This window comes from Ictidomys tridecemlineatus, chromosome 2 (assembly GCF_052094955.1).
Source record: "Ictidomys tridecemlineatus isolate mIctTri1 chromosome 2, mIctTri1.hap1, whole genome shotgun sequence".
Taxonomy (NCBI): Eukaryota; Metazoa; Chordata; class Mammalia; order Rodentia; family Sciuridae; genus Ictidomys; species Ictidomys tridecemlineatus.
In genome coordinates, this window is record NC_135478.1 from 142,087,041 (window position 1) to 142,111,146 (window position 24,106).

General features: G+C 41.9%; 1 protein-coding gene across 3 annotated transcripts in view; it reads right to left on the reverse strand.

Annotated features, from left to right (window-relative positions):
• Bmper (BMP binding endothelial regulator) overlaps positions 1–21,025 on the reverse strand; it is a 235,952-nt gene extending 214,927 nt beyond the window's left edge. The window contains exons 1-2 of one of the 3 annotated variants that reach the window (XM_021722275.3): positions 19,843–21,025; positions 18,716–18,801 (exon numbers count right to left, since the gene is read on the reverse strand). In XM_021722275.3, coding sequence (XP_021577950.1) covers positions 18,716–18,801; positions 19,843–19,975 — 219 coding nt within the window. In that variant the 5' untranslated portion in view covers positions 19,976–21,025. The remainder of the gene's footprint in view (positions 1–18,715; positions 18,802–19,842) is intronic. The other 2 variants (XM_005319188.4, XM_078039865.1) reach the window with 2 other exon arrangements.
• Positions 21,026–24,106: the final 3,081 nt, after the last annotated feature.

The following is a 24,106-nucleotide window of genomic DNA, read 5'->3' on the forward strand; positions in this document are numbered from 1 at the left end:
TTTTAACAAAGATTTCACCATAAAACAGCTTCTCAGAGCATTAATGTACCTAAGACAAAAAATGTCAACAGAAAAACAGCCCTTACAAAAGGCAATATTTGGGCTGTAAACATATTTTTCTGTAGGTTACCCCTTTGCACTGTAGAATTCAGATCTATCTGACGAAAAATCCACAAATCTGCTTAAGAAATATTTTGAAGCCCTGCTGTGGGCCAGACACTACGCCAGGTTTTTCTGGGAATAGAAAATATGAATCAGATACATCTTCTGCCTTCAGAAGAGCTTACAGTCCAAGACGGAAAAGGCCCAGAGCATAAACACAGCAAAAGTACCTCACATATTGCAACATGAGTGGCAAGAAGTGCTGGTCACCAGTTCATGGGAGGGAACAGTCAGTGGTAACCCAATTCCACTGCCACAAACTCTTTGGGATCATCTAGATCATCCTGGGTCTTTAGACACTACATCGTAGGTCACTGAATGAGCCTTTAAAAGTTCTGTTATACAATTATCTCACTGAGACAGAATTTGACCTACATATCTCAGCCTCTTGGGATCTCACAGCCCAGATGAATCTTCTTCCATGATGGTACTCCAGTGCACACCCGCCAAGGTACAACAGCATCACGGAATTGCAAGCAGCAGAACACTTTCTTTTACAGATATCATGGGGAAATGGGGTATGCTTATTTTGTGCCATTATTTCCTTCCTCTGTGAAATTATAATATTTATCACACTTTACTATTTATCTTTCATCTGTAATATGTTTTAGGTAAAATAGAAAATGTGAACACAATTAATTTAATTAACATTCCAAAACCAATAATTATCATGCTCCCAAGTCTAATGAAGGCAGCAATATCTTTTTTTTTTTTAAAAGAAGTTTCCTATAGGAGATACAGATGCACCTTGATTCACCATAGGCTAATGTACCCTATGTGAAAAATTCATTTAACTCACTTAATTTATGAGGCTGCCCAACCTCAGCAACACAGTGCAATATAGAGTGAGGGTCATTTCCCTTGTGATCTCCTGGCTCACTAGGAGCTATGGCTCACTGCTTGTTCCCAGCATCTCAAAAGTGTTGCATATCTCCAGCCCAGAAAAAGATCCAAATTCAAAACATAAAGTATGGATTCTACTGAACATATATTGCTCTCATACCATTGTGAAGCCCAAAAAATTGTAAGTTGAACCATCCTAAGTCAGGGATCATCTGTTGTTTTATCTTACGTTGCTTGTTATGTAGCTTGTTATGATGACATCATTGTTCGCTGGAGGCAACTCTTCATCTTTCATTGCATTTACATAACTTTCCCACCATCAAACATGATATACAAAGGAATAGGATCTATGTAAAAGGCCAGTCATCAAGACAGAAAGGCAGAGTTGACAGTAGAAAGTACATAATTTCCTTGGAGGGAAGAGAATGAGACCTTAAAATTATTGAATAAAAAAATAAATAAACACCAATGGCACAAAATCACTCATCCAACAAATATATACTGAATGGGCCCTGCCTGCACTGTCCCAGACACTGTGAGTATGTCATGAGCCTTAGAGAGACCATGTCCATACAGAGTTAACATTCTAACAGAGAAGACTGCTAGGAACAAACATGTGTATGATGTGACAGGTACTGGGAGGGCTCTGGAGAAGACGAAGCAGAATGAGAGAACATAATGATAAGGGGATAGTGCTGGTGGGCATCAATGGTCAGAAGACGACCCTCTCGTAAGGAAACAGACACCTGAATGAAGGAATAAGAATATGCAAATGCATTGGATAAGTGGGTTCCAGGCACAAGAGCTAGTGCAAACTTCTTCTGTGGAGAAGGTCCTGGATATCATGCAAAAGAAAGGAGGAGCCCAGGAGTGTTGGAGCAGAGTGAAAAGTGAGGAAGGTTTGAGACATAAAGTCAGAGGTGTCGTCTGGAGTCATATAGAATAAGGCCTTGTAGGCTGTGATCTTCTAACTTGATTCTGGGTGAGATGAGATATCACCAAAGGGTTTTTGTGGGTTTTTTCCTCAAATAAGTGAAATAATCTGTAGATCTTTAAATCATTGATAATGTATTATCTAAAGGCAAGAGTGATAACTGCAATAGTTAGAAATTATTAGATATAGTCTCCAGGCTTTGTTGTCAAGATTGCTAAGAGACTGAACACAAGAGACAAGAGAAGAAGGAATCAAGGTCCACACAGTTGGAGGGCTGAGTGAATGAAGCAAGGCAGCTTCCTGGAAAGGATGTAGTTTGGGGGAGAAGTGGACAATCAAATCTCCTTTGAGGCCTTTTTTAGTTTGGGTTGCTGCTAGACATCCACACAGAGATTCCAAGAGGACATATGGATATATCACTTAGGATTTAACAGTGAGGGGACTGGGAACATAAATGTGGGAACTAACAGCATATAGAGATCTCTACAGAATCACTCATGGAATAGAGAAATGTAGAAAACACTTTGGCTGGATCTTTTAATATGGAAAGTTTGAGAAGATAAGGAAGATCGGGTGAAAAGAAAGGCCAAAGAAAAGTCAAGTAGCATAATTCTTATAAATCCATCATGCAAATGCGGAGGGAGTTGTACACATGTAAGTACTTATACACATATGTAGATTCACAACTGTATGTGATCACTGGTTGGGAGTATATGTTAACTCAGTGACCACCAGAGGTCACCTTCTCTTAGCACCTGCCACCATGCCAGGTGTTAGAGACCAAGATACCACAGGGCATAGCAGCACCCATCGGGCAGGGCTCCTGGAGATGCTGTCTTGACCCCTGTTGGTCACTCCTTATCCCCCGTGTTAGTAGCCACCTTGCCTTCCAACCGACATCTCTAAGGGAACAGAGTTAAGATTTGGAAACTTCCAATTGGCTAGAAGTGCTGAGAATGCCAAGGTAAAGGTCTTGGATTAATGTCCCCAAACAAGAAGGCTCAGACCCACCGGAGCTTAGTGAACAAAGACCAGGTGCATGTCTAAGATGGGTGAGGGGGTAATAGAACATTAGAAATAGATCTAAAAAAAAAACTGAAAGGGAGAAATCTCTTGACATAAGTTCTTCTCAGTTATACAAAGTCCTAAAGCCAGATCCCTGCCATGAATAGAGATCACAGTCAGACCTTCTCTTCAATTTCTGATCCCAAAAATCTTTCCATTTCTGATCCCAAAAAGTATGACAGTGATACTTTGTCTTTGCAGCGTAAATAGGATCCAAGGATCCAGGAAAGAGCATGCACTTACCAGGAAGAACCAGCCAAGACACAGAGAAACCAAGACCCTATTAGCAACTAGGGACTCACTCTGGGCCTAAGGAGAAACTGAAGCTAATGATTTGTTGCAATTTTAGGATTAGTATTGCTCTCTGTCCTCTCAACATAGAATTTCCTTCCCACATACTGAAGGCTGTTCAAGTTTCTCCTGGACAGTCTCTTCACCAGGAGAAATTATATCAGCACATCATCATCATTAGTGAAAAATATTTACTGAACCCCCACCTGGGCACTTGACTCTGCTCTGAGCCAGCCCCACCACGATCCCCACAGCACTTCTCTTGACCCCTTAACCATGGTCACAAATGGCTATCCTCTGGCTCTCCACCAGATCATCCGACTCCACCAAAACCAGAAAGTTCCACACAGCACACTGCCCATACCCCTGTGCAGCTTATGTGTAGGAAGAATGACCATTCTGCCATAATACCTGATGGTATATTTCAGAATCAGGCTAAAACCAGGAATTAGAAACTGAGACTGAGAAAAACAAGGCACAAAATGTGGAGAGCAGTGACATCATGGAAATGCTGGGCTAATGATAGAGAAAGAGAATAACACAGCTCAAAAACTAACAAAGATGGAGAAGGTAAAGGTGAACCCCTGGAATGTGGAATGCCAATCTTATTTAAATTTTTAATCAAAATTCTCACTAAAAATATGGCAAACGGTATAGCAACCTGACCAAGAATTATACTAAGGTGACGTGAATCAGAACCTGGACAGCTTGACTTCACACTCTCCCTGAACAGGAAGAGGAAGATATGGGCAGAAAGAGGGAAGCAAATGGAGACAGAGAGGATTTCCCAGAATGGATCCATTCTGAACAAGAAAGGTTCCTGTTTGTGGGCTGGGTAAGGAGTCTCTAAAATCTGCTTCACCTGGCCCTGGACTCCTCTTACTCGCCTCTGGGTTCCTCCAGATGCTGCTGGATCCCACCAGGTCAGTCATAAAACCTTGGCTGTTTGGTCAAGTTGCTACATCTAGTTGGCTCGTGCTGAAGAAGCAACAAACAGACGTCACATCAGCTTCATCCTGCAGCTGCTGCCCATCACAGAGAGACCACAGGAAACAGAGTGCATCCCTGTGGGAATCCAGTACATGAAGAGGCTGGCAGCAACCCAGTGGGTCAGGCTGTCCCACCCAAAGGCGCCAGTCAGGACTCTACCTAACTGGACCACAAGACTGTTCAAAACACAATCCCAAGGGAAGCTATTTGCTGGGTCTCTCTCGCTCGGCCCTCGGGGTGTGTTCTCAACCCTTGTGGTTAGGAAGCATTCTCTCAGAGATGTTTTAGTGGAGTCTACCCAGGATGGAACAGGAGTCCTGTACTTGAATGTAATCCCAAGTCTCACTGGTTTGCTGTGTGATCTTTGCTTTGCTTTGTTTTTCTGAGCCTTACTAATCTGAACTATGAAATAGGTTTCTGGAGAAAGTCAGTCTGATCTCACTGGGGGGATTTGAGAAAAATGAACTTCAGACTGTCCCCAGGTTATGGGAACAATGTTTATTCACATTTATTGAAGCTGGCAAGGCACTATTCTTGATGCTTCCAGTGATCCTGAGAAGAAATAAATTCTATTCCTGACCTAATGAAACATAATTTCTAGTAAAGAAGCCAGTCATGTAAATAATTAGCAAAAATTCAGGGGAGGCAGGAATAAGGGTTATAATAAAAATATTCAACATATAGGGTTCAAAGAACTAGGGGAGGTTCGATAGAGATGATCTGAAGAGGACAAGTACCACTTCAATGAAGTTGGTTAATGCTCATGATAATTCTGTGAAAGCGTCACACAAACAATATCATGTAATTGATAGCTGACCTCTTATAAATTTTGCACTAATTTCAACAGAATTTCAGCAGAACCTGACCAATATTTAAGTATGATCATAAGTACTTAGGTTTCTATTTATATGTCCTTCCCTTTCCATTAAACCTTAGTTGGAAAGAGTCTGTTAAAGACCAGCCTCTAAGCTTCTCTGGTCTCTGGAGTAAGGCATGGGAACTGTGCATTTTTAGCAAACTCCCTGGTGGTTCTTATGCACATTAAAATGTGACAGCCACCACCGCTGGGGTCTGGGGGAGAACAGAGGAAACTAAAGGCAAAACTCTTAACCACTAACTTGTTAACAACGACCTACGACCAAGTGAGAGAAGACAGGTAGTCAAAATTAAAGTGTGTGAGGGAGGAAGGGGCAGGGCTACCAGAGACCAGAACAAAATCATCTATGGGTCCAAAACACAACTAGTGGTTACACCTCATGCTCATTTTCCTTTTAGACTCTCCAGTGATAGAATATAGTTTGTATACTAAAGTCATTATTCAAATATTATATTAAATGCATAATACATATATATAAATATATAAAATCTAGCACAGTCAAAGAATCTGTTTACTTTGACTAATCAAATATTCCAGCCCAGAGTTATTATCTCTGGTTTGAATAAGTTAATCAATTTTCAAAGACCTCTAAAGCAATAAAATATATCTAACTTCAAAACTTTCTCAAATATAGTTTAATCTTTTTGTTCAGGTACAAAGGATTTCTCCAATCTTGCAGTGCCTCAGGACATTATTAACATAAATGTTCAATAAATATGTGACAGGTTTAATGACCATCAATCAATCATTTTCCTGCTTCAGTCCTGCAATGCAGTTCCCATATGTCCTGCAGAGGCCCTACCGTGTGCTTCCCCACTAAGCCTGTCTCCCCCCATTGCCAGCCACCCTCAGAGGGGTCTGGAGGGTGTACAAAGAGCTCATTAACTTGGAGTTGAAGCTTCACAGATTGAGAGGCACTTTACCATATCGCAGATTGAGAAGTGTTTTATTCTATCACCACATTTCATTTTTAGTTTACAAACCCAGTGGAAATTCATTCTGGATTTAAAGGTGTCCTTATTCAAGTATATTGCCATCATCTGTCCAGATAAATATCTGACTTGAAAAAGTCTAAAGGTGCTCAAAATATATATTAGATTGGACCACTTGAAATTGCTGTTTCTATAGATCAGCAGGAGGCAAATATAAAAATGCCTTAATACCAAAATATAGGGCTCTAGATTACTGAAACACAGCCAACTAGTATGCAAAGCAATTTATGAAGATTTCTCTTTGCCCTCACCCATGATATGGTTTACATGAAACAGAAAAAAAATAATAATAATTCAATGCTTATAATAAATCCCAACTCCTCACCCATACACTCATACTCTCAGAGAGGAAAAAGAAGCTACTGTCCCTGGTACATGCCTTTCCAGCATATCTCAGCAGAGAGAAAGAGCTACTTTCTCCAACAGATTCATCCCAGCCACTGAGACTCACAAAAATGACAGGTTTCTGCCCACTTCCCTGCTAAGCAACTACTCCACAAATTCTGAGCTGAGACTCTTCTGGTCAAGGATTTCCATGCTGCACCTATGTGCTAATGGGGCTCCCCGCTGACTCGGGTGGGTCCCACTGGGCACCAGAATCACTGTTTCACATGTGCTTGAAAACAGGAAATCACTACAACTCAAGTCTAACAGGCCCATTCCCCCCAGGGATAAACACAGGCCCATGGTGGAACCTAACTGTTTAGGCATAGCGGCTCCCAAGAGGGAAAAATGTCTGGCTAATCTTCCATATCCTCTCATTCAGCACAACAGTGTCCCCTGAGATTAAAAAGCACTGCTGTGTGAATGTCTTAAGGCTACTGCTTTTACACCATAAATCCACAAAGCAAGAGAGACCCAGGAGGCCATGACCACTGCCAGAATTCATGAACTTCTGAGAAATAAAGGAACCAAATGAGATAGTCAAATATGGCAGAAAAGGCTTTACCAGAGACAGAAGCTGTGAGCCCCCCACCACTGTCAGGAAGCAGGCCATGCACTCTGAGCCAAGAAGGAGCAAGTCTGATACCTTGGCACAAACAGTTCTCTTCAAATAGAAAACAAACTGGAAAAAGAATCCCCCAGTATTTTTCAATAAGATGCTCTATGAATAGACATGAAAAAGAATAAAAATGTCATTATTTTGTTAAGAAGACAGCAGGGAAGGGTTAAAGGAACCTTAATGTTATTACTACAGTCCACAATTAGACTCAAAGAAGAACCTCAAATGATACATATCAAGAAATAAAAAATGTTTAATAAGAAAGGGAAAATAGTTAAGAAAAAGATACTAAAAAGAAAATGTTTCTCACTGAGACCCAACAAAATGGAAGGGCAGCTTCAGGTCCTGTGGTTTTTGTACCTCCTTTCCACGGGCCAGGCGGGTCTCTCCTGGAATGGTCTCCCTGAGGTCACCCACAGCTAAAAAGACCTAAAGCTCCTACAGAGGCCAAGCGACCACACTGAGCCTAAAAATAAGGTGCTCGGCCTACGCCTACAGCACTGGCAGACATGAACAGCCATCTGGCCAAAATCTATTTATTTTACCAAGAACACAAGACTTATTTTGGAAATGTGTGTTTTTATAATTTAAAAATGTGATGATCGCTATCTTCCCAATTTTTATTGTCACCGTCATTCTCTTTGAAGTGGTACTGAGGTACCAGTGCTCATGTTCTAGGTCCTCTCTCAGAGTCATTTTATGGTAGGGCACTTGGGGGACATGCTGTGGTCAGTGAAGATATCACTCAGCCCACCTTGTCGTTTTCTCTTACGGAATCACCCATGTGAAGTCTTAAAATCGCCAGTCAGTTCACAGATCTGTGAATTCTCAACTGGCAGATCTGGGTTAGTACCACCCATTACCTAAGATTTAAAAAAAAAAAAAAGAAAGAAAGAAAGAAAGAAAGCTCATTACACTACACAACATGTACATACAATAAGGCCTTTGTCCTTAAAAGAAAAACATAATTTTCAACAGAGTCAGCTCCCAGAAGCCAAGGGAGCTAACATCCAAAACCTAATATAAACACCACGGCTTGAGTCAAGATTTCAGTGTTAGCCTGACTGAACGGGGCTTGAAACGTCTGGGGAATGCCAGCTCCAGGGATCCGTAGACATTCTGCACTGTGACTTTTGGAAGTAGAGGTGAGCTGGTCTCAGAACCCCCCTTCTCCACACCTCCTGCCTTGTCATCAACATTTCTTGCTTATGACAGCAGGATATTCCTGTACGAGGGAATGTTCCTTTCATCGCGAATAAAAGCAGGCCTCGAGGTGTATATGACCCTATATTTTCAAATGCAATTGCATTCCTTTTGAAGGAGGAAAAAAAGTGTTTTGGTAATGATTATTTAGGATGTCTTTTATAGAGGAGGGTGACCTTCTGTGACAAACTCTCTGGGAGAGTCATGTTTTGGAACTTGGAGTTCCCTTCTTGGGGGAGCTATCCCAAGTGTTAACAACACGAACTATAAACAGGAAACTTCCAGCCCTACTCCCACTCAAGTCCCAAGGTTGTGGACCTGTCACTGTAGCTACGTGGTAGGCAGACATGACCATGACCAGCTTCTTACACTCGAGGACCTCAGCCCTTAAGACATAAATTTGCCTAAGTAACTTCACAACAAGGCAGAGCATTCTCTTAAAGAGAAGCAAAAGGAGGCTCTTGGAGGAGTTGAAGGGCCACTGGTCACAAGCACACAAAGCTCTGTGAATGTGTAGGGCCACATGTCCAAGTCCAGACAGTCTGGGTCATCTGGGCTGACCCCTTAGGATGAGGCCCCATGCCTCGAGTGACTATGGCTGGTTGGAGAAGACACCGGACTGTGCCATACTCTTTATTTATTTATTTATTCTAATTTGTTATACATGACAGAATACCTTTCAATTCATAGTACACATATAGAGCACAATTTTTTCATGTCTCTGGTTGTATACAAAGTATATTCACACCATTTGTGTGTTCATACCTGTACTTAGGGTAATGATGTCCATCTCATCCCACCATCTTTCTTACCCCCTTGCCCCCTCTCTTCCCCTCCCTCCCCTTTGCCCTACCTAAGTTCATGCCATACTCTTTAAAATGAAAAGAACTCAGAAGCATCAAGTTCTGGGCTTCACTAAGTCACTAGTTTCACATCTTTGCTTCACTCCCGCCATATTTATAACTCAGTGGCAAGTGCCATAAAACAGCAATGGAGCCCCCCTGGGAAAACGACACTGATTAGCTGTCCATGGATGGACACAGATCAAGAGAGTGAATCCTTGAAGGTGAAAAATGAAGGAACAACCCACCTTACTAAACTCTAAATACCAAGGCTTTCCATCTTTGCATACAAAGGACAGCAGCTATTTCCACTGAAGTTTCATTGTCTACCTGATGTTAGAGATCCAGAATACAAATGTGACATAGGTATTGACAATAAACTGTATTAAGAACAGTCCATTTATTCACTTCTTAGAAGGATCCCAGGGGCAATCGTTCTATAGAAATTAGAGAGTGGCAGTAGCTATCACTTCTGAAGTGTGTTTCAAGTTTCAAAATACGTTGGGAGAATTTTACATGTGTTAACTCACCATCTAACAAGAGCATCGTGATGAAGACAGAAATGCTGAGATACAGACATATTTGGCAACTTACCCAAAGCCATACAACAATTAATGGGAAATACCCTGTCATTCTAAAAGAATGTATTCTTTAAAGTATGTACTTAAAAGCTGGTTTGTGGCAGGTACAGTTAACTTTCTGCATCCATGGGTTCAACCAAGTATGGATTAAAAATACTACAGAAAAAAAATATGCATCCGTACTGAACATGTGTAGGTTTTTTTTCTTGTTCTTCTCTAAGCAATACAATATAACAAATGCTTACATAACATTTACATCAAATTAGGTATTATAAGTAATCTAGAGATGATTTAAAGTATATGGGAGGATTGTGTAAGTTATATGCAAATACTACATCATTTTATATAAGGGACTTGAGCATCTGAGAGTTTTAATAACTGCAGGGGTCTTGGACCTAGTCCCCCACAGATATCAGGGAATGACTGGATTTGACCTTCTTCTATTTAAGTACTTGCCCTTGATAATAATTCCTTTGACACTGTTTATGAAAGGCTTTCACAAACATCCATCACATTTAACCTACTCACATCACCTCAGTTAATGGCTACAACAGCCTACTAAGGTCTTCTAGAAGGCACACACATCATTAGTGATTTCCCCAGTCCTCACAACTAAGGTTCAGAGAGACCAAAGTGTCTGGTCAGAGATGGACAGCTACCAGGTCACCTGGATAAAACCTGAATCCATGATATCAAACACCAAAACCCCCACTCCACAGCCGTGGCTCACCAACAAAATGAGCATTAAAAATTTGATGAAAAGAGAAAATATTTTACGTGAAGACTTGATTCAAAGATATTAAATTATATCATAATATTTTAAGGCACCATTAACAGTTTAATAGAGCAAACTTGAAAGTTTATAATAGTAAATTTTTATATTAGTCAGACTCTTTTATATTGTTGCTCTTATTCCTAGTAAAAAATGTCTCAATGTGGCCATTTTGCAGGGAATTATAGAAACATTCCAACAATGTTTGGCAGAAGTACATTACTTCTACCCATGAAATTAGTTTTGTTTTGGTACCTTTAAAATGTCGTATGATAGCTATGCACTCTCTTTTGCTAAGATCTTTTAAAATACAAGTTTGGAAATTTGTGATTTTTGTAATTTTCAATATCCTCTTTCGTGATCTTAGTTCTGGATGCATGCCAAATGGGGTGCCAACAAACCCTACTTATGATCAATTTGATTCCATATGCAAATGTGCAGTAGGTGCTAGGGAGATGGGACCATTGTTCATTGTTTCAAATAGTCCAAGGATACGGTGACGAGTTCCTTCTTTGGTATTCTTCTAGAATTGCCCAATCTACCGCTCTGTAGGATTTAATACTGTTGGTTGTTGTCTTCCTCAAACATTTTCTTTTTTTTTTTAATATGTTTTTCCTAGCTATACATGAAAGTAGAGTGTATTTTGACATATTATACATACATTGGGTAAAACTTATTGTAATTAGGATTCCATTCTTGTGGCTGTACGTGATGTGGAGTTTCACTTGTTGTGTATTCATATACGAACATAGGAAAGTGATGTCCAATTCATTTTACTGTCTTTCCTATTCCCATTCTCTTCCCTTCCCTTTATTCCCCTTCGTCTTATCCAATGAACATGAATCCAATGAAGATCATTTCTATGCAGTTAACAAACTGCTCTTCCAGTCCTGATTTCTCTACTAAGATCCAGATCCATGTTTTTAAGAGCCTGTGGTCCCCCATCAAGTCTAAGCTTACCACCCACCCTCCCACCTCCCTAACCTCTTTTTTTCCCATGCTGTCACTGGCTAGAATGCTCAAAATTCCCTTCAATTTACCCCATTCTTTCACATCTGCCATCTCTTTTCTTGCCAAGTGCTACCAACTTGGGCTCCAAAATGCCTCTTGGAGTCTAGTGGTTCTCAAGTCTAGTGGTGTATATTTTAAAGGTGAATTGCCCAGTTTTTGATTGATGTGTAAAAATGTGTTCTGCCATTGAGCACAGGTCATATCATATCCATCAGGATGAATAATTTGCCAAAGGAATGTTGCAGCAGCATATCACTGTTTGAGTATGAAGAGACAGCTGGCACCCAAATAAAATTTTGAGAGGGAGCTTCAGGAGGTAAACCATTTTCTAATCCAGTAGCAGCACCCTGCTTTAGGAATGAAACATGATTAGCAAGGTGGCCGTGCTAGAGACACCCTACACATCTTTCCACTGCAATGACTACTGCCTTCTACTGGCTGTGTCTTATTGGGAGTTGTTTGGATCTGTTCATCCAAATATTTCAGAACTGGAAAGTAGTTAAGGGAATTGGAAAGATTGTGCAACATTGGTTTATCCCAACTCCTCTCCATCTCACTGCCCACCCTGCTCCAGGATGCTGCTGTCACCTGACCACACTACTTCCCTGCAGTCTGTTGTCCAAACTCCACTCTCTCCATTTAAACATCCCCCTCAAAAGCTTCTAGAGGCATATAAATAACACTGCTTGTTGTGCCACGGGACTGCATGAAAATATTAAATGGCTCCTCCCATAACATGAATGGAATAGATATCACTATTGCATTTCAGGGACTTGCCAGTGCAGTTCCCAAGGATGCTCTACCTCCAGTTCCATTGGAGCTCTGGGCATGCTGGACTCTGCCATCTCCACATAGCCCAGACACACTCTGGGTCTTTCCTGGACTTTGCCTTTCCCCGACCAAGGTCCCCATGCTCTAGCCCGAAACTGTCTACAATCCCCTTCGGATGTGGATTCAAGTCTATCTTAGAGTTTTTCTGGTGCTCCCATAAACGTTTTCATGCGTGTCTCTGTCTCTCTCACCAAATTGTAGTCCTATTGGTCTTTGTCTCCTCAAGGGGACCCAACCAGCACTATTCTTCAAATGCAGAGAAAGCTAAAAATAATGAAACAAAATAGAAGCAGGGATGAGGTGTGGAAAGACAGAAGAAAGAATAATATTATTGAATTTATGACCTGCTATGTCCCTAGTGCCTTGAGCGGTGTTTTATAGAATTAGGACTGGGAATCGAGAGTCTTAAAATATACACCCACCTCATTTGCTGATCTTAACTAAGTTCAACAAGCACACTTGACCTCTCAGTGCCGTGAGGTGGTGTTATTTGTATTCTTTCATAGCACAAAGGATTCTGTAAGCCACCAGCCAGGCGGAAGTGCCACAGAAGAGGGTGCGAAAAACTGATACCCTCTGTTTGTCCAATACGTTATTATTAGCTGGTTTTATTTTCCAACGTTTTGATACGTTATTATTAACTGGTTTTATTTTCCGATGTTTTGCTTTGCCTGACTTTTCCCATTATCTCCTCTTTCCTGCCCTATTTGTGGTATTCCAGAAAGGGCAGGATCTCTCTCCTCAGCATCACTCCCAGTGTTTCAAATGCAGGCTGCCGTCGAGGCACGGTTGATGCACATGGTAAAGACCAACATGGCGAAACCAAAGGAAAGTGGGTTGGAAACGGGATGGGGAAGGGAGCAAGGAGTAAGTCGGCAGCAAAAAACACAGTCGGGTCTGGAACGGGGTCGAGAGACTTCCACAAGGCGGGCCAGGAAAATCCCCGTGGTGCCAGCCCACTAGGCAGTTTTTCCAGAATTACAGCACTCCGAGTCCCAACCCTATCTCTCTGCCAATAAAAGTACAAGTAAAGGTGACCCCACAGGCACAGAGATGTAAATACTCTGCAAAGAAGGAGGTCCCGCTTCCATGGAAAGATTTTTTTAATGTTTAATAGAGAGTAAGGGGAAAACTTACAGCAGGGCCCACAGAACACTGGACCCATAAGGAAACAGCCTAGATCAGCCAGGTCCAAGCCTGGAGGAACAGAAAAACTCGATAAATGTTACTGACGTAACTGTTCATAAACATGGTGGGCTTGGCATCATTGTCTCTGGGGCTTTTCTCTATCAGCTTCTCTTTGTGTCTTTTTCTGATGAACCTTTGCAACCTATTCCACAAAAGTGATGAGAACTTTTATACCATCACCAACAACAGCAAAAGCAAATCATTCCAGACAGCTTTCTATCTGTCGTGCTCTGGGCCAAACTTTACGTGCTGTATCTCATTTAATTCTCATAGCAACCTTATGAGCTAGAGGTTGATTTCCCTTTCACTGTCCAGATGAGGAAACGGAGGTTTAGGAAAGTGAGGTAACTGTTTCAAGTTCATCGTGAGTTAGACTTGAAACCAGGCTGGTTGGATGCCTATGCCTCTTTTCCAAAAAATGATATAATACCAGTCAAAAGCTGCATCTTCCCATGAAGGCCTCTCCATGTTTCAGACTTGGCTTATGCTACAAGATCAAAAAACCATTCTAACTCCCTGCAAAGAGATCTAGGTTAGCTCTGTGAAAGCTGAAACTATCCTCTGAAGCCTCTGAAGGTGTCTATAGACATTTTTAAGTAGTAAAGAACTACTAGAAGCACATTGGTTTAGTAGATAATAAAGTGGCTTCACATCCTAATTCTGTCTCTCAGTTACTGTGTGACCTCAGGAGATTTGCTCTGTTTCTCTGAGCCTGAGTAAAATGTGGATAAGAATAACTGCCTCAGAGCTGATATTTGTGTATGTGCCAGCACAACCCTGGTACATCTCTCAAAGCTGTTCTCTTGAAAGGCAATTGGCTACATCACCTTCTAAACAGAATAAAAATAAATAAACAAATCTGATCGCTTCCTCAGTGAGCATCCAAAATCGATGAACAATACCTAATAGTTTTGAGAAAAGTATGGCAATCCACATACATATGGAATACTAAGTGCTCTAGCTCTCTGAACACAACCTGGCACTTTATATCTTTTCCCTGCTCTTTCACACCACACACACACACACACACACACACACACACACACACACACACCAATTGAATCCTGCTGCAACCTTATCTCCCTGATTCTCAAACACATGCCTAACACTTGCTCAAATAATATATATCTGTTCTCCAGCCAGTTATAACATGGACAGTGAAAAACACAAGGATTTGATGGAGATAAAGCACCCAAGAGAGGCTGAGATGCTGGGAGCTACTTGCTTAGCGATAGAGGATTCCTGTCACAGAGTAAGTGGAAGAGAGCAGACAAGGTCTGCTCTGTTTTCACTATTTGGTTGGCTCCGAGATAGGTGGGGCCCCACTTCTTATAACACTGAATTTCACATGGCTTTTTATGAGCAAAGGGTCCATTTCTACATTGCACCTCTGGATTTAAAAGAGGAAATTTCAACCTCAGAATAATGTTTTCTGCTGAACAAAATGTATGCCAAACTAAGCTCTGACTTCTGGTTTTCTGAGTCCCAGCCTCCAAAGTTTTCTCAGGTTTCCAATCCTGGACCCAACTCACTGGCTTCCACCATTTCCTCCTGTGGTACAGTTAGGAGGGAAAGGGCTGAGAAGTGTGAGTACCCCTTCTCATGTACAGTTGATAGATTTGGGGATACCCAAAGACCCAGAGAATTGCTTCAGATTCATTTACCTAGGCGTGGCTGGCTCCCCCCAGCTGGACTTCTGAGTGGGCACCAATGAATTTTCTTGGGAATTATGGGAAAAACAACTCTGGCAAGAAAGGGGAAATCAAACTAAACAGTAAGACGTCTGGGCCTCCCTCCCTTGGCCCCATAAAAGATCATTTTGTAAGGCAGGAGAAGGCTGTGCTTTGTTTTCTCAGTAAACAACAAAGCACATGCATCTTTAACCTAAACTGCCTACCTCTTTCCTGAGATCTTGGAACCTGGTCCAAGGCTAATGCCTCCAAATGCTACTCCTTGAGTAGGCAGGACCTGAAGCATTATGGGCCACCTACTTTAAAAGGTGGTTCCATCATCCACTAACAAACAGGTTATTCTTAAACTGTGACTGGTTCTGGCAAGATGCTCAAGTCTAGGCAGACGGTGATAAATGAGAATAAAATTACGCAGTGGCTACTGCAGCCACTGTCATCCTCGAAATCTCCACAGAAATGAGCTCATTCCACCTTTGAAATATCCGGAGCTTAAAATTTTAAATCAGGCCAAGCTGATCTTGTGGGGTTTTGCAAGCTTCAACACTGTAATTATATGTAGGACTTTGTGCCACTGATTTCCTCCCAACTGTAACATTTTACATCTTTTTTTAAGCATAGGTTGAGGTCGTTTTTTTTTTTTTTTTTAGTACATGTTATGAAATAAGATATGAGCTTAAGCCCAGCCTTAGGTATCTTTCTGCCAAAAGGGTGGACCAACACAAACTAAATATGACTATTTTCTTTATCCAAAGTTCAGTTGAGACTATTACGTACCTTCTTAATATACATAAACCTAACTCAACACCAACACTCCCGGCAGGTCAGCTGAAATCATAACGAGATTTTCCTTTCATATAATGTGATTAACAAATGTTAACTAACCAAACTCCCAAAAGACTCCAGGAGAAAAAAAAGTAATAATTCATGGAATGCCAAAATGTAAAATAATTTAGATGGTCTTTTATCCCCACTCTTACCCTGCCTACTTTCTCCTGCCTTTAAATTAACAAATAGCCTATTTATTCTGCTTCTAGGCTAGTGATCTAGAGACAGACAAACCTGAGACTGAGTGTCAGCACTGCCATTCTAGTGAATAAAATAGTAAATATCATATATAAGTTGCATATAAAATGCAACTTTCACTAGCTACCTAGCCTCCTACATTTCCAGGTTCCTCATTTGTAAAACAGAAGGAAAAGCCCTCAAAGGATTTTTGTGAGGATCAAATTAAATAAAGCAGGCTTAGATAAGTGCCTGGAAAGTAAAAAGTGTTTCATAAAATGTTTGCTTGCTAATATTGTCAATCTGCTAAATATATCTACTTTTCAAACTAAGTATAAAAATGCCAAGCAGCCTCCTGGCCAAGTGGCCAGATTTGAAATCCATGGAATACAGTAGGTCCAACAGAAAACCACAATAACTTACATAAAGAGAAAAATGGTCAGCTATCTATCTGACTCAGTTTTACCAAGTCACTGCAAAGGTTTGGAAGCAATAATGACTGTGACAGCTTGGGCCCATAATCCTAAATCCCTGCAAAGGTCATGGTGACATATCACTGAGCCGCTAGCTAAGGAAAGAGCTCTATGGGCCTCCTGGATAATGGGTGAGTCCAACTGCCAAGGTCCTAAGAAAGGACTTCTGACAGCATCCAAGGCAGATAGATGCCTCTAAATGCTGCCTAAATGTTACAGATATAAAGATCTACTACACTTAGGTAGGCAATTGATTTAAATATTCTTAAATAACTATCATTCTCATTCAAATTCCAACTGATGCATCTTTTTTCTTCACATTTTTTATCTCTTCACACTTTACCTTCAAAACTACAGGATTTTCACACCTATTTCCCTATTACTAAAATCTCCACTTTCCAAGAAGGGCACTATTTCCCACTGGGGTAGAGTACTGAAAAGGAAGAACACCATGTGGGGAATTCTTCATAATGTTATTTGGGAGCCGTATGCAAAATTCAAACTGTGTATTTATTTAAACTTTATAAATAGTAATATTGCCAAAGAGAAAAACAATGTTTTCACATGTGGAATTCTCAGCATATTTAAATATTACTTGGTCAGGACAATTTTCACTGAAGAGAGTAAGATAAAATAATTCATTCACGTTATCCAGATGAAGGAAATGAAAAAAAGATACACACACAGAGAGCATTTTTTTAAATCTGCAACTGAATAAAAACTTAAAACTTCTTTTCAACAAGTTCTTTAGTAAAGATCATTAACATAGCAGCTGATAACCACAAAATCTGAAGAACCCCCTTTCTTAGCTCTTTTGATTAGGCAGCAGTATTTATCATCTGAGCAAATGTGATGTCTTTTTACTTGTTTCTGTTGGTTTCCTTAGTCTTCGAAGTCGAGCAGGCTATATCATTAGATATAGGCCTTCACCTTCTCATTTTCACCCATTTGTCATTTTACAGCATTAACTCATCTCTTAACAGGAAAAGATTTGGCTTTAAGACCAGATAGCTTGAATTTTGCCTAAATGGAGATGGATCCTCTCTCCAGTTCCATAGTGCATGCTGATCTGGTAACAAATATCCATCTATCACTTTTGGGCTTTGCATTTGACTGCCGTAATGTACTTACAACAGGGGTTTGTGCTGTGTAGTTTTTGAGTAAGCTTTGCCAAAAGTGATTGGCATGGTAAAACACTCTTCAGCAAAAATGCTGTTGTTTCTGATTCATCTAAGAATTCTTATTTATATAATTTAATCTTCCCCAAGTGGTTACTTATTAGACTTATCAATAACTATTAAGTTAAAGTAACTTGAAACAAATTATTTGTTTGGATCTACTATCATCAGCCAGTGATAACTAAGTAGCTGTCAGCTAAGCATCATTTTCTATTAAGAATGAAATTGGTCTTTCTGATTATGCTTCCAAATCAGAAATGAAGACTATATTTGAGAGGCTGGTGTATAACAAGCAAAGAAGTCTAAGAAAGAAATCCAAGATTACATCTTGTCTTCATGTTTGTCCTTTGTGGGAGTCATCTCTCTTATATACCTTATCCTTGACCTTTATGCCTAAATGTTATCTCATCATTTTCCTGCTGAGCTTAGATGATAGAACCAATGCAGAAAGTTTGGTAGTTAACAATGATTTGGTAGCAGTAGCCATTAGGAAGAATAAACATTGCAAAATGTAATATTCATTGAAACAGTGTCATACAAAGTCCATCTTACACTTATTCTGTAAAGATGATATCAATGAGAAGAATTCTAAGCCTGATAAAATGGAAATTGCCAGAACCCAAAAAACTCAGAAAATGAGCCGAATTCAATGCACAAACTATGTGGTTATATTTAATTTTGTGATAACTAAAAACAAATTTTAAGATATGATTATATTATTACATTTAATGGATTCACCTTGTCCACAGAGCAATTGAGTTCATTTTACCTGATCTCCACACTTACCAAGCACACACACATTATGCAAGGGTTGTCTGTGATAAATGGAATCTGTAGAACTTCACCCTCATTTTCACATTTTGCAACAGAACCTGAAAAGAAAGGAAAAAAAATTTTTATGTAAACCTTTTTTGGCATTTTACAAAATCTTAAATTTTCACATTAGTCCTTCTTGTAACATCTACCCAAATTCCAGAAATTCTTAATGAGTTTTGTTATCAAACTCACCAAAAAAAAAAAACTCCTAAAATGTATTTTAATAGTTTCATTTAAACAGATTTATAAAAAAACACTGTAATATGTTGATAGATCTTCTATTCTCAGATGTTAAACACAATTCCAAGTATTTAACTGAATCTTTAACTTTTGCTTTGTGAAAATATTTCATCTAGGCACACACCCCCACATGCAAAAAAAATCAAATTGACCATTAGGGAAGATTTTTAATTCGAAATAAATTCAGGACTCTGTCTATAAGCAGGCCTTTTACATGGATCTGCCTCATGCTGTTGTGGGTTGAAATCACTTTTTTGAAATGCAATCCTCTTTTCTCTTCTCTTAGAAATTGATTCAACATTTTCTTTTCTGCACCAGGTGTCAGTAAAGTATGTCCTTCAGACTAGCAGCTGAGATCTTCACCTGCTTGAAAACATATAATTATTATATCCTGCTATTATTACTCTTCTTAAAAATGATAGTTTTTTTTAATTGAAGATTTGGAAAGCCAATGCTTTAAAAAGCACTAACACAGTAGAGATATTGGAATCCGATAAACTGCTAAAGGAGGGTGTGCGGAAAATCGCGCAATTTTTTTCTTAGTTGGATATGAGGAAACGGTAAAAATAAGGGTTGAGGAAAATACAAAAAAAGAAATTAAGAAATTTCTCAACTACAAATAGAATATTTATAATCACCACATAGAAGACACCAGTCCTCAGCCCTCAACCTCTCCACCTACTCACAGCCTTCCCACACCTTCACCCCGGCTTTGCTTCAACCCCATCGCGGGCGACAGGCAGGCACCGTGGTGGTACGCTCTCCCTACCCTCCCATCTCCGGGGCAATCCAGCGCCTCCTCTCCCAAGTACCACACCAGAGTCCGGAGGGTCAGTCCCTCCCGCGCCCTCCCCTACCTGTCAAGAAGGAGGAAGCCAGAGACATTGGGACCCCCGAGCAATTGAGGAGCAGCAAGACGCAGCAGGTAATCCCAGGCGAGCGCCGGCAGGGACGCTCAGCCAGAGCCCTGACGCCGGAGAACCAGAGCATCGTCACCTGGAGGGAATCCCGGGCGACTGCAGGTCCCGCGCCGCCGCCTCTGCTCCGCTGCCGCCGCTCGCAGTCAAAAAGGGCTTTCAGCCGGCGTGTCGGGAGACAGTCCGCGAAGGAGGGAGGCGGGCGCCCGGGAGCCGGGCGGGAGCGGGCGGGGGAGGGGGGAAGGGGGAGGGGGGCGAGGCGAGGGGTTGGGGGCGCCCAGGGAGGAGGGGTCCTGCGGCCAGGATCGTCCAAGGCAGCTTTTTCCTCCCCTAAGGGAGTTGCTTGCCGCGGGTTAGGAGTCCTCCCCTCCACTCTAGAGAGGGGCCGGGAGGAGGGGATGTCAGAGCGGCCAGAGATAGACCAAGAGGAGCGGCAACGCTGCCGAATGCGCACTGCCGGTCCGCCGCCAGCGACCGGTTGCAGCTACTGCTCCCCGCGCAGCGGCTGCGGCTGCCGGGGCGTCCTCCACTCCCGCACTCCGCAGCTCCCGCTGGTCCTACCAGCCCTCCGGCGCGGGAGAATTGGACGCACCGGGCACCTCCCGGAACCCGCTGGGGGCGCCCAGGCACAGGAGAGCTGGATGATACCAGCGCCTAGAGCACGTCTCGGCCCAGCGTCCAGCTGGTTCCCCAACTCCTCTGGAAGGCCACCCTCCCCAGGGCGCCCATCCGAGCCGGGAAGGCGCGTCTCCACTGCCCAGGGCGATCGCCGCCTCCTCCTTTTCCTGAGTAGCCCTCCCCCCCACCGGGGATGCCTCACCACCCACGCTCGCGCCGGGGTGCCCTAGCCCTTTGAGGAAAAAAATGGGGCTCAGGGGCGCCTCAACACCTCTGCTCAGCCCGGGTATCCCGGCTTTGGGAAGGAGCAAGAAACCGGACGCATTAGTCTCCCTACAACTTTTCCCACCCGGTTTTGTTTCTCTCTGGAGGAGGAGAGGCACCAGACTCGCGCGGCTGAGCAGTCGGAGAGACGGGTGTTCTTAGAGATCAGTGCTCTATGTGCTTATGTGTCTGAGAGCCTTGACACTGGGGAAGACAAGTTGAAACCACACGCAAGGTCGATTAATAAACGGACTGGGGCAGACAAACGCCTTTCGCCCTTAAAAAGAGGAACAGTCACTCGGAAACTCCTCCCTTCCAACCTCGGGTGCACTGGGGCGGGGAGGTGCTATTGGACTAATCATTCATTCACCCGCGAAAGAGGGAGGGATCCGCCGTGCGGTCCGGCGGCTAATCTCTAGCTGGGGCCGCCGCTGCGGCGGCCTCAGCTGCTGCTGGGTGTGCAGTCTCCGCTGCTGCCCGGGCTGCAACCCTCTTGCTTCTGCAGCCCTGGTATCAGGGAGTCCGATCCTTTGATCCTAGCGGCTGAATGGAGACCTCCCACTCAAGCAGTGGCACCCTTTACTCAAAGAGATGCAGTCCAGGAGAGGAGAATTTTTGTAGCTATGTTATAAAGGCGTGAGGTGGGTAAGGGACGCTTGGCAAACGTTGGGGCCTAGTGATCAGCTGTGTCTGGGGCCCATTAGGGAACACAGGCTTCTGCTCTTCCAAGAATGGGCACAAGGTACCCGCACGCCCATCCTCCCAGCGGCAAATCAGCCTGAATAGATCCTAACAGCAAATCATTGACAGGCCAAGCATTTCCCCGCGCCGACCCCCCCTACGCCACCCCACCCCATGGGACTGGAATGGACCTAAGAGTCTCCAGGCAAATGTGTGGGCTGTTTTTAGTCGTAGAAACCATATCTTTGAAAGTAAATGAGTCTGTTTGCTTACATGTTTCCTCTAGCTTCATCTTAACACTTCCCCATTTTTGTTTTTGTTTTTTATTTTGTTTTGTTTTGTTTTGGCGTTTTGATTCCACCACCACCACCACCACCACCACCCCAGTGATTTGGTGGATTCGCTTAATGAGTTTGCATTGCCAACATCCCAACACAACAACCAGCTGATAGGAGCAATGATGTAGGGAAAGTGAGAGAAGGGAAAGCTGTCATTAGCTTAACATGCTCCATTTCCCTCTCAAAACAGATTTTTCAGTGTGAAACTTAAATTAAAAGAGAAAGGAGATGATGTGGTTGCCGTTTTTTCCCCCAAATAATGCCATGGCCAGGCAGCTTCTTGAAAATCCATGTATTTAATGTATTTACTAATCATACAGAAAGATAACTTACAAAAAAGAAAAGAAACACCTCTGCACCCAGATTTTACTTCCTGCAATAACTGGTTTTAAATAAAACATTTAATGTTGCAGATAAGTACAATCAGTCAAAACCACTACCTCCTCTATGGTTAAAAAAAAAAAAGAAAGAAAGAAAGAAAGAAAAAAGAAAGAAAAGAAAATCTCCCTGGATAGTTTTTAGATCAAATTGTTATTCATGACTTACTTAAGGAAAAGTGAATAATCTAGAGTTGGGAGAATTTTTATTCCCTAGACATCAGTAGATTTGAATAAACACATACTATAGAATTGCAAGACATCCAAAGCATGTGCGTGTATGTTTGATATGTCTTCCCTGGCAGCCGTCACACATCTTCACAGTTTACATGAAAAATATCTATCTTTATGATGGAATTTAGGTACTTGTGGCATTTCGGTAACGGGTGGCATGGTGCTTTGGGATGCATTGGAACTTTCCCCATAAGTGTAAATTCAAAAACCACCTGGAAAACATTTTCATCTGCCTGGAAGTTTGCAAATGGGAAAGATCTACAGAAGCCTTTGGCAAGCCTGGCTTTTCTTCCTGTTTATTATAATGTGCTGCCCTCTTCATAAATGGGCCCTACTTCTTAAAAAGCGGCTTTCCCCCAAAGAGATTATCAGAATGTTTCCCCATGCATCTACAGTTGCTGCAACCACTCTTAAAGTGTCAGCGTATGCCTATTGGTCTCTGCCCATTAAGACTGAGTTAATTCAGGGGCCAAAAGAAAATACCTGCCCTGAAAGGCACATAGATCTGTGTTTACGTTTAACCCAAAAGGTTGTACCATCCAAATGACGTTCACTAGAATCAAAAGGAGGGGGGAAATGTATGTTTGACTCTGATTACAACTTCTTTCAAAGGTAAAGAGGCAATGGAGTGCAAAGACCAGTTTAACTCATGGCCTACCCCAGGCTCAGGTGGACAAAGTGCTGTCTCCTCTTGCTCTCTAACATGTGTAACTCAATCATACAGAAAGGGAGAGAGGCCTGGGGTAAGAGAAATTGTCTTCAACTCTTCTCAAATCTATGATGCTGACTTCTCACTGAAAAATTCAACTGAATATACAACTTAGTAATGTGATTTTAAGTTCCAAAGTTACTTCCAGAAAAATCACTTCAACCCAGCTTCCCAAAAATAGAAATAAATAAACCTTTCAACAAGGAACCAGGGTAAAGGAATTGTGATACCAACCACCAGGGGATGGAAGGAACCTACCCTAACCCTTGTGCATTTATGAGGGTTATACTTACAAAAACACCAGGCTAGGCATGTAGACTTGATTTTAGACTTGATAAAGGATCATGTCATGAAGGAGCTTACAGTCTAGCAAAGGGGATAAAGCATCTTATATAATATGTGCAAGATAGGAGGTGAAGATGAGCGGAGGAGATAACCTGCCTTGATAATCTAAAAAACAGAGATCAAGCTTCCTGGAGGAGGTGGCACCAGGAGCTGAGCTTGGAATGAAGGAAGGGCAATCTGGGAAAAGGCGGAAGTAAGAATAGAGACACACAGGATTTCCAAAGAAAATGGGGAGCAGTAATTCTATTGGGCCTATCTGTTGACTGGGCAGAATCTGATGGGAACCATGAAGATGGTGAGGAGTGTATGGATAGCATTTGAGGGATCAACCCCAGATGACCCACAAGAAAGGGAAATTATTTCTTTAGAAGGGAAATTATTTCTACAGGTGTATTCAGCAATCTGAATGTCTGGTCAGTACAGATCATGATACAAGAGTGCACCATTTCACATGCTTGAAAGGTTTGGGTGATCAAGTGGATGACGCACATATGTCGTCTTTTCTCAACATCTTAAGCAGTGGTTATATGATTCTTCTTGGGATGAAAATAGAAATGCTACTTTCAGTGGAGTCCAGTGGCTCATGCCTTTAATCCTAGAGACTTGGGAGGCTAAAGCAGGAGGATCACAAGTTTCAG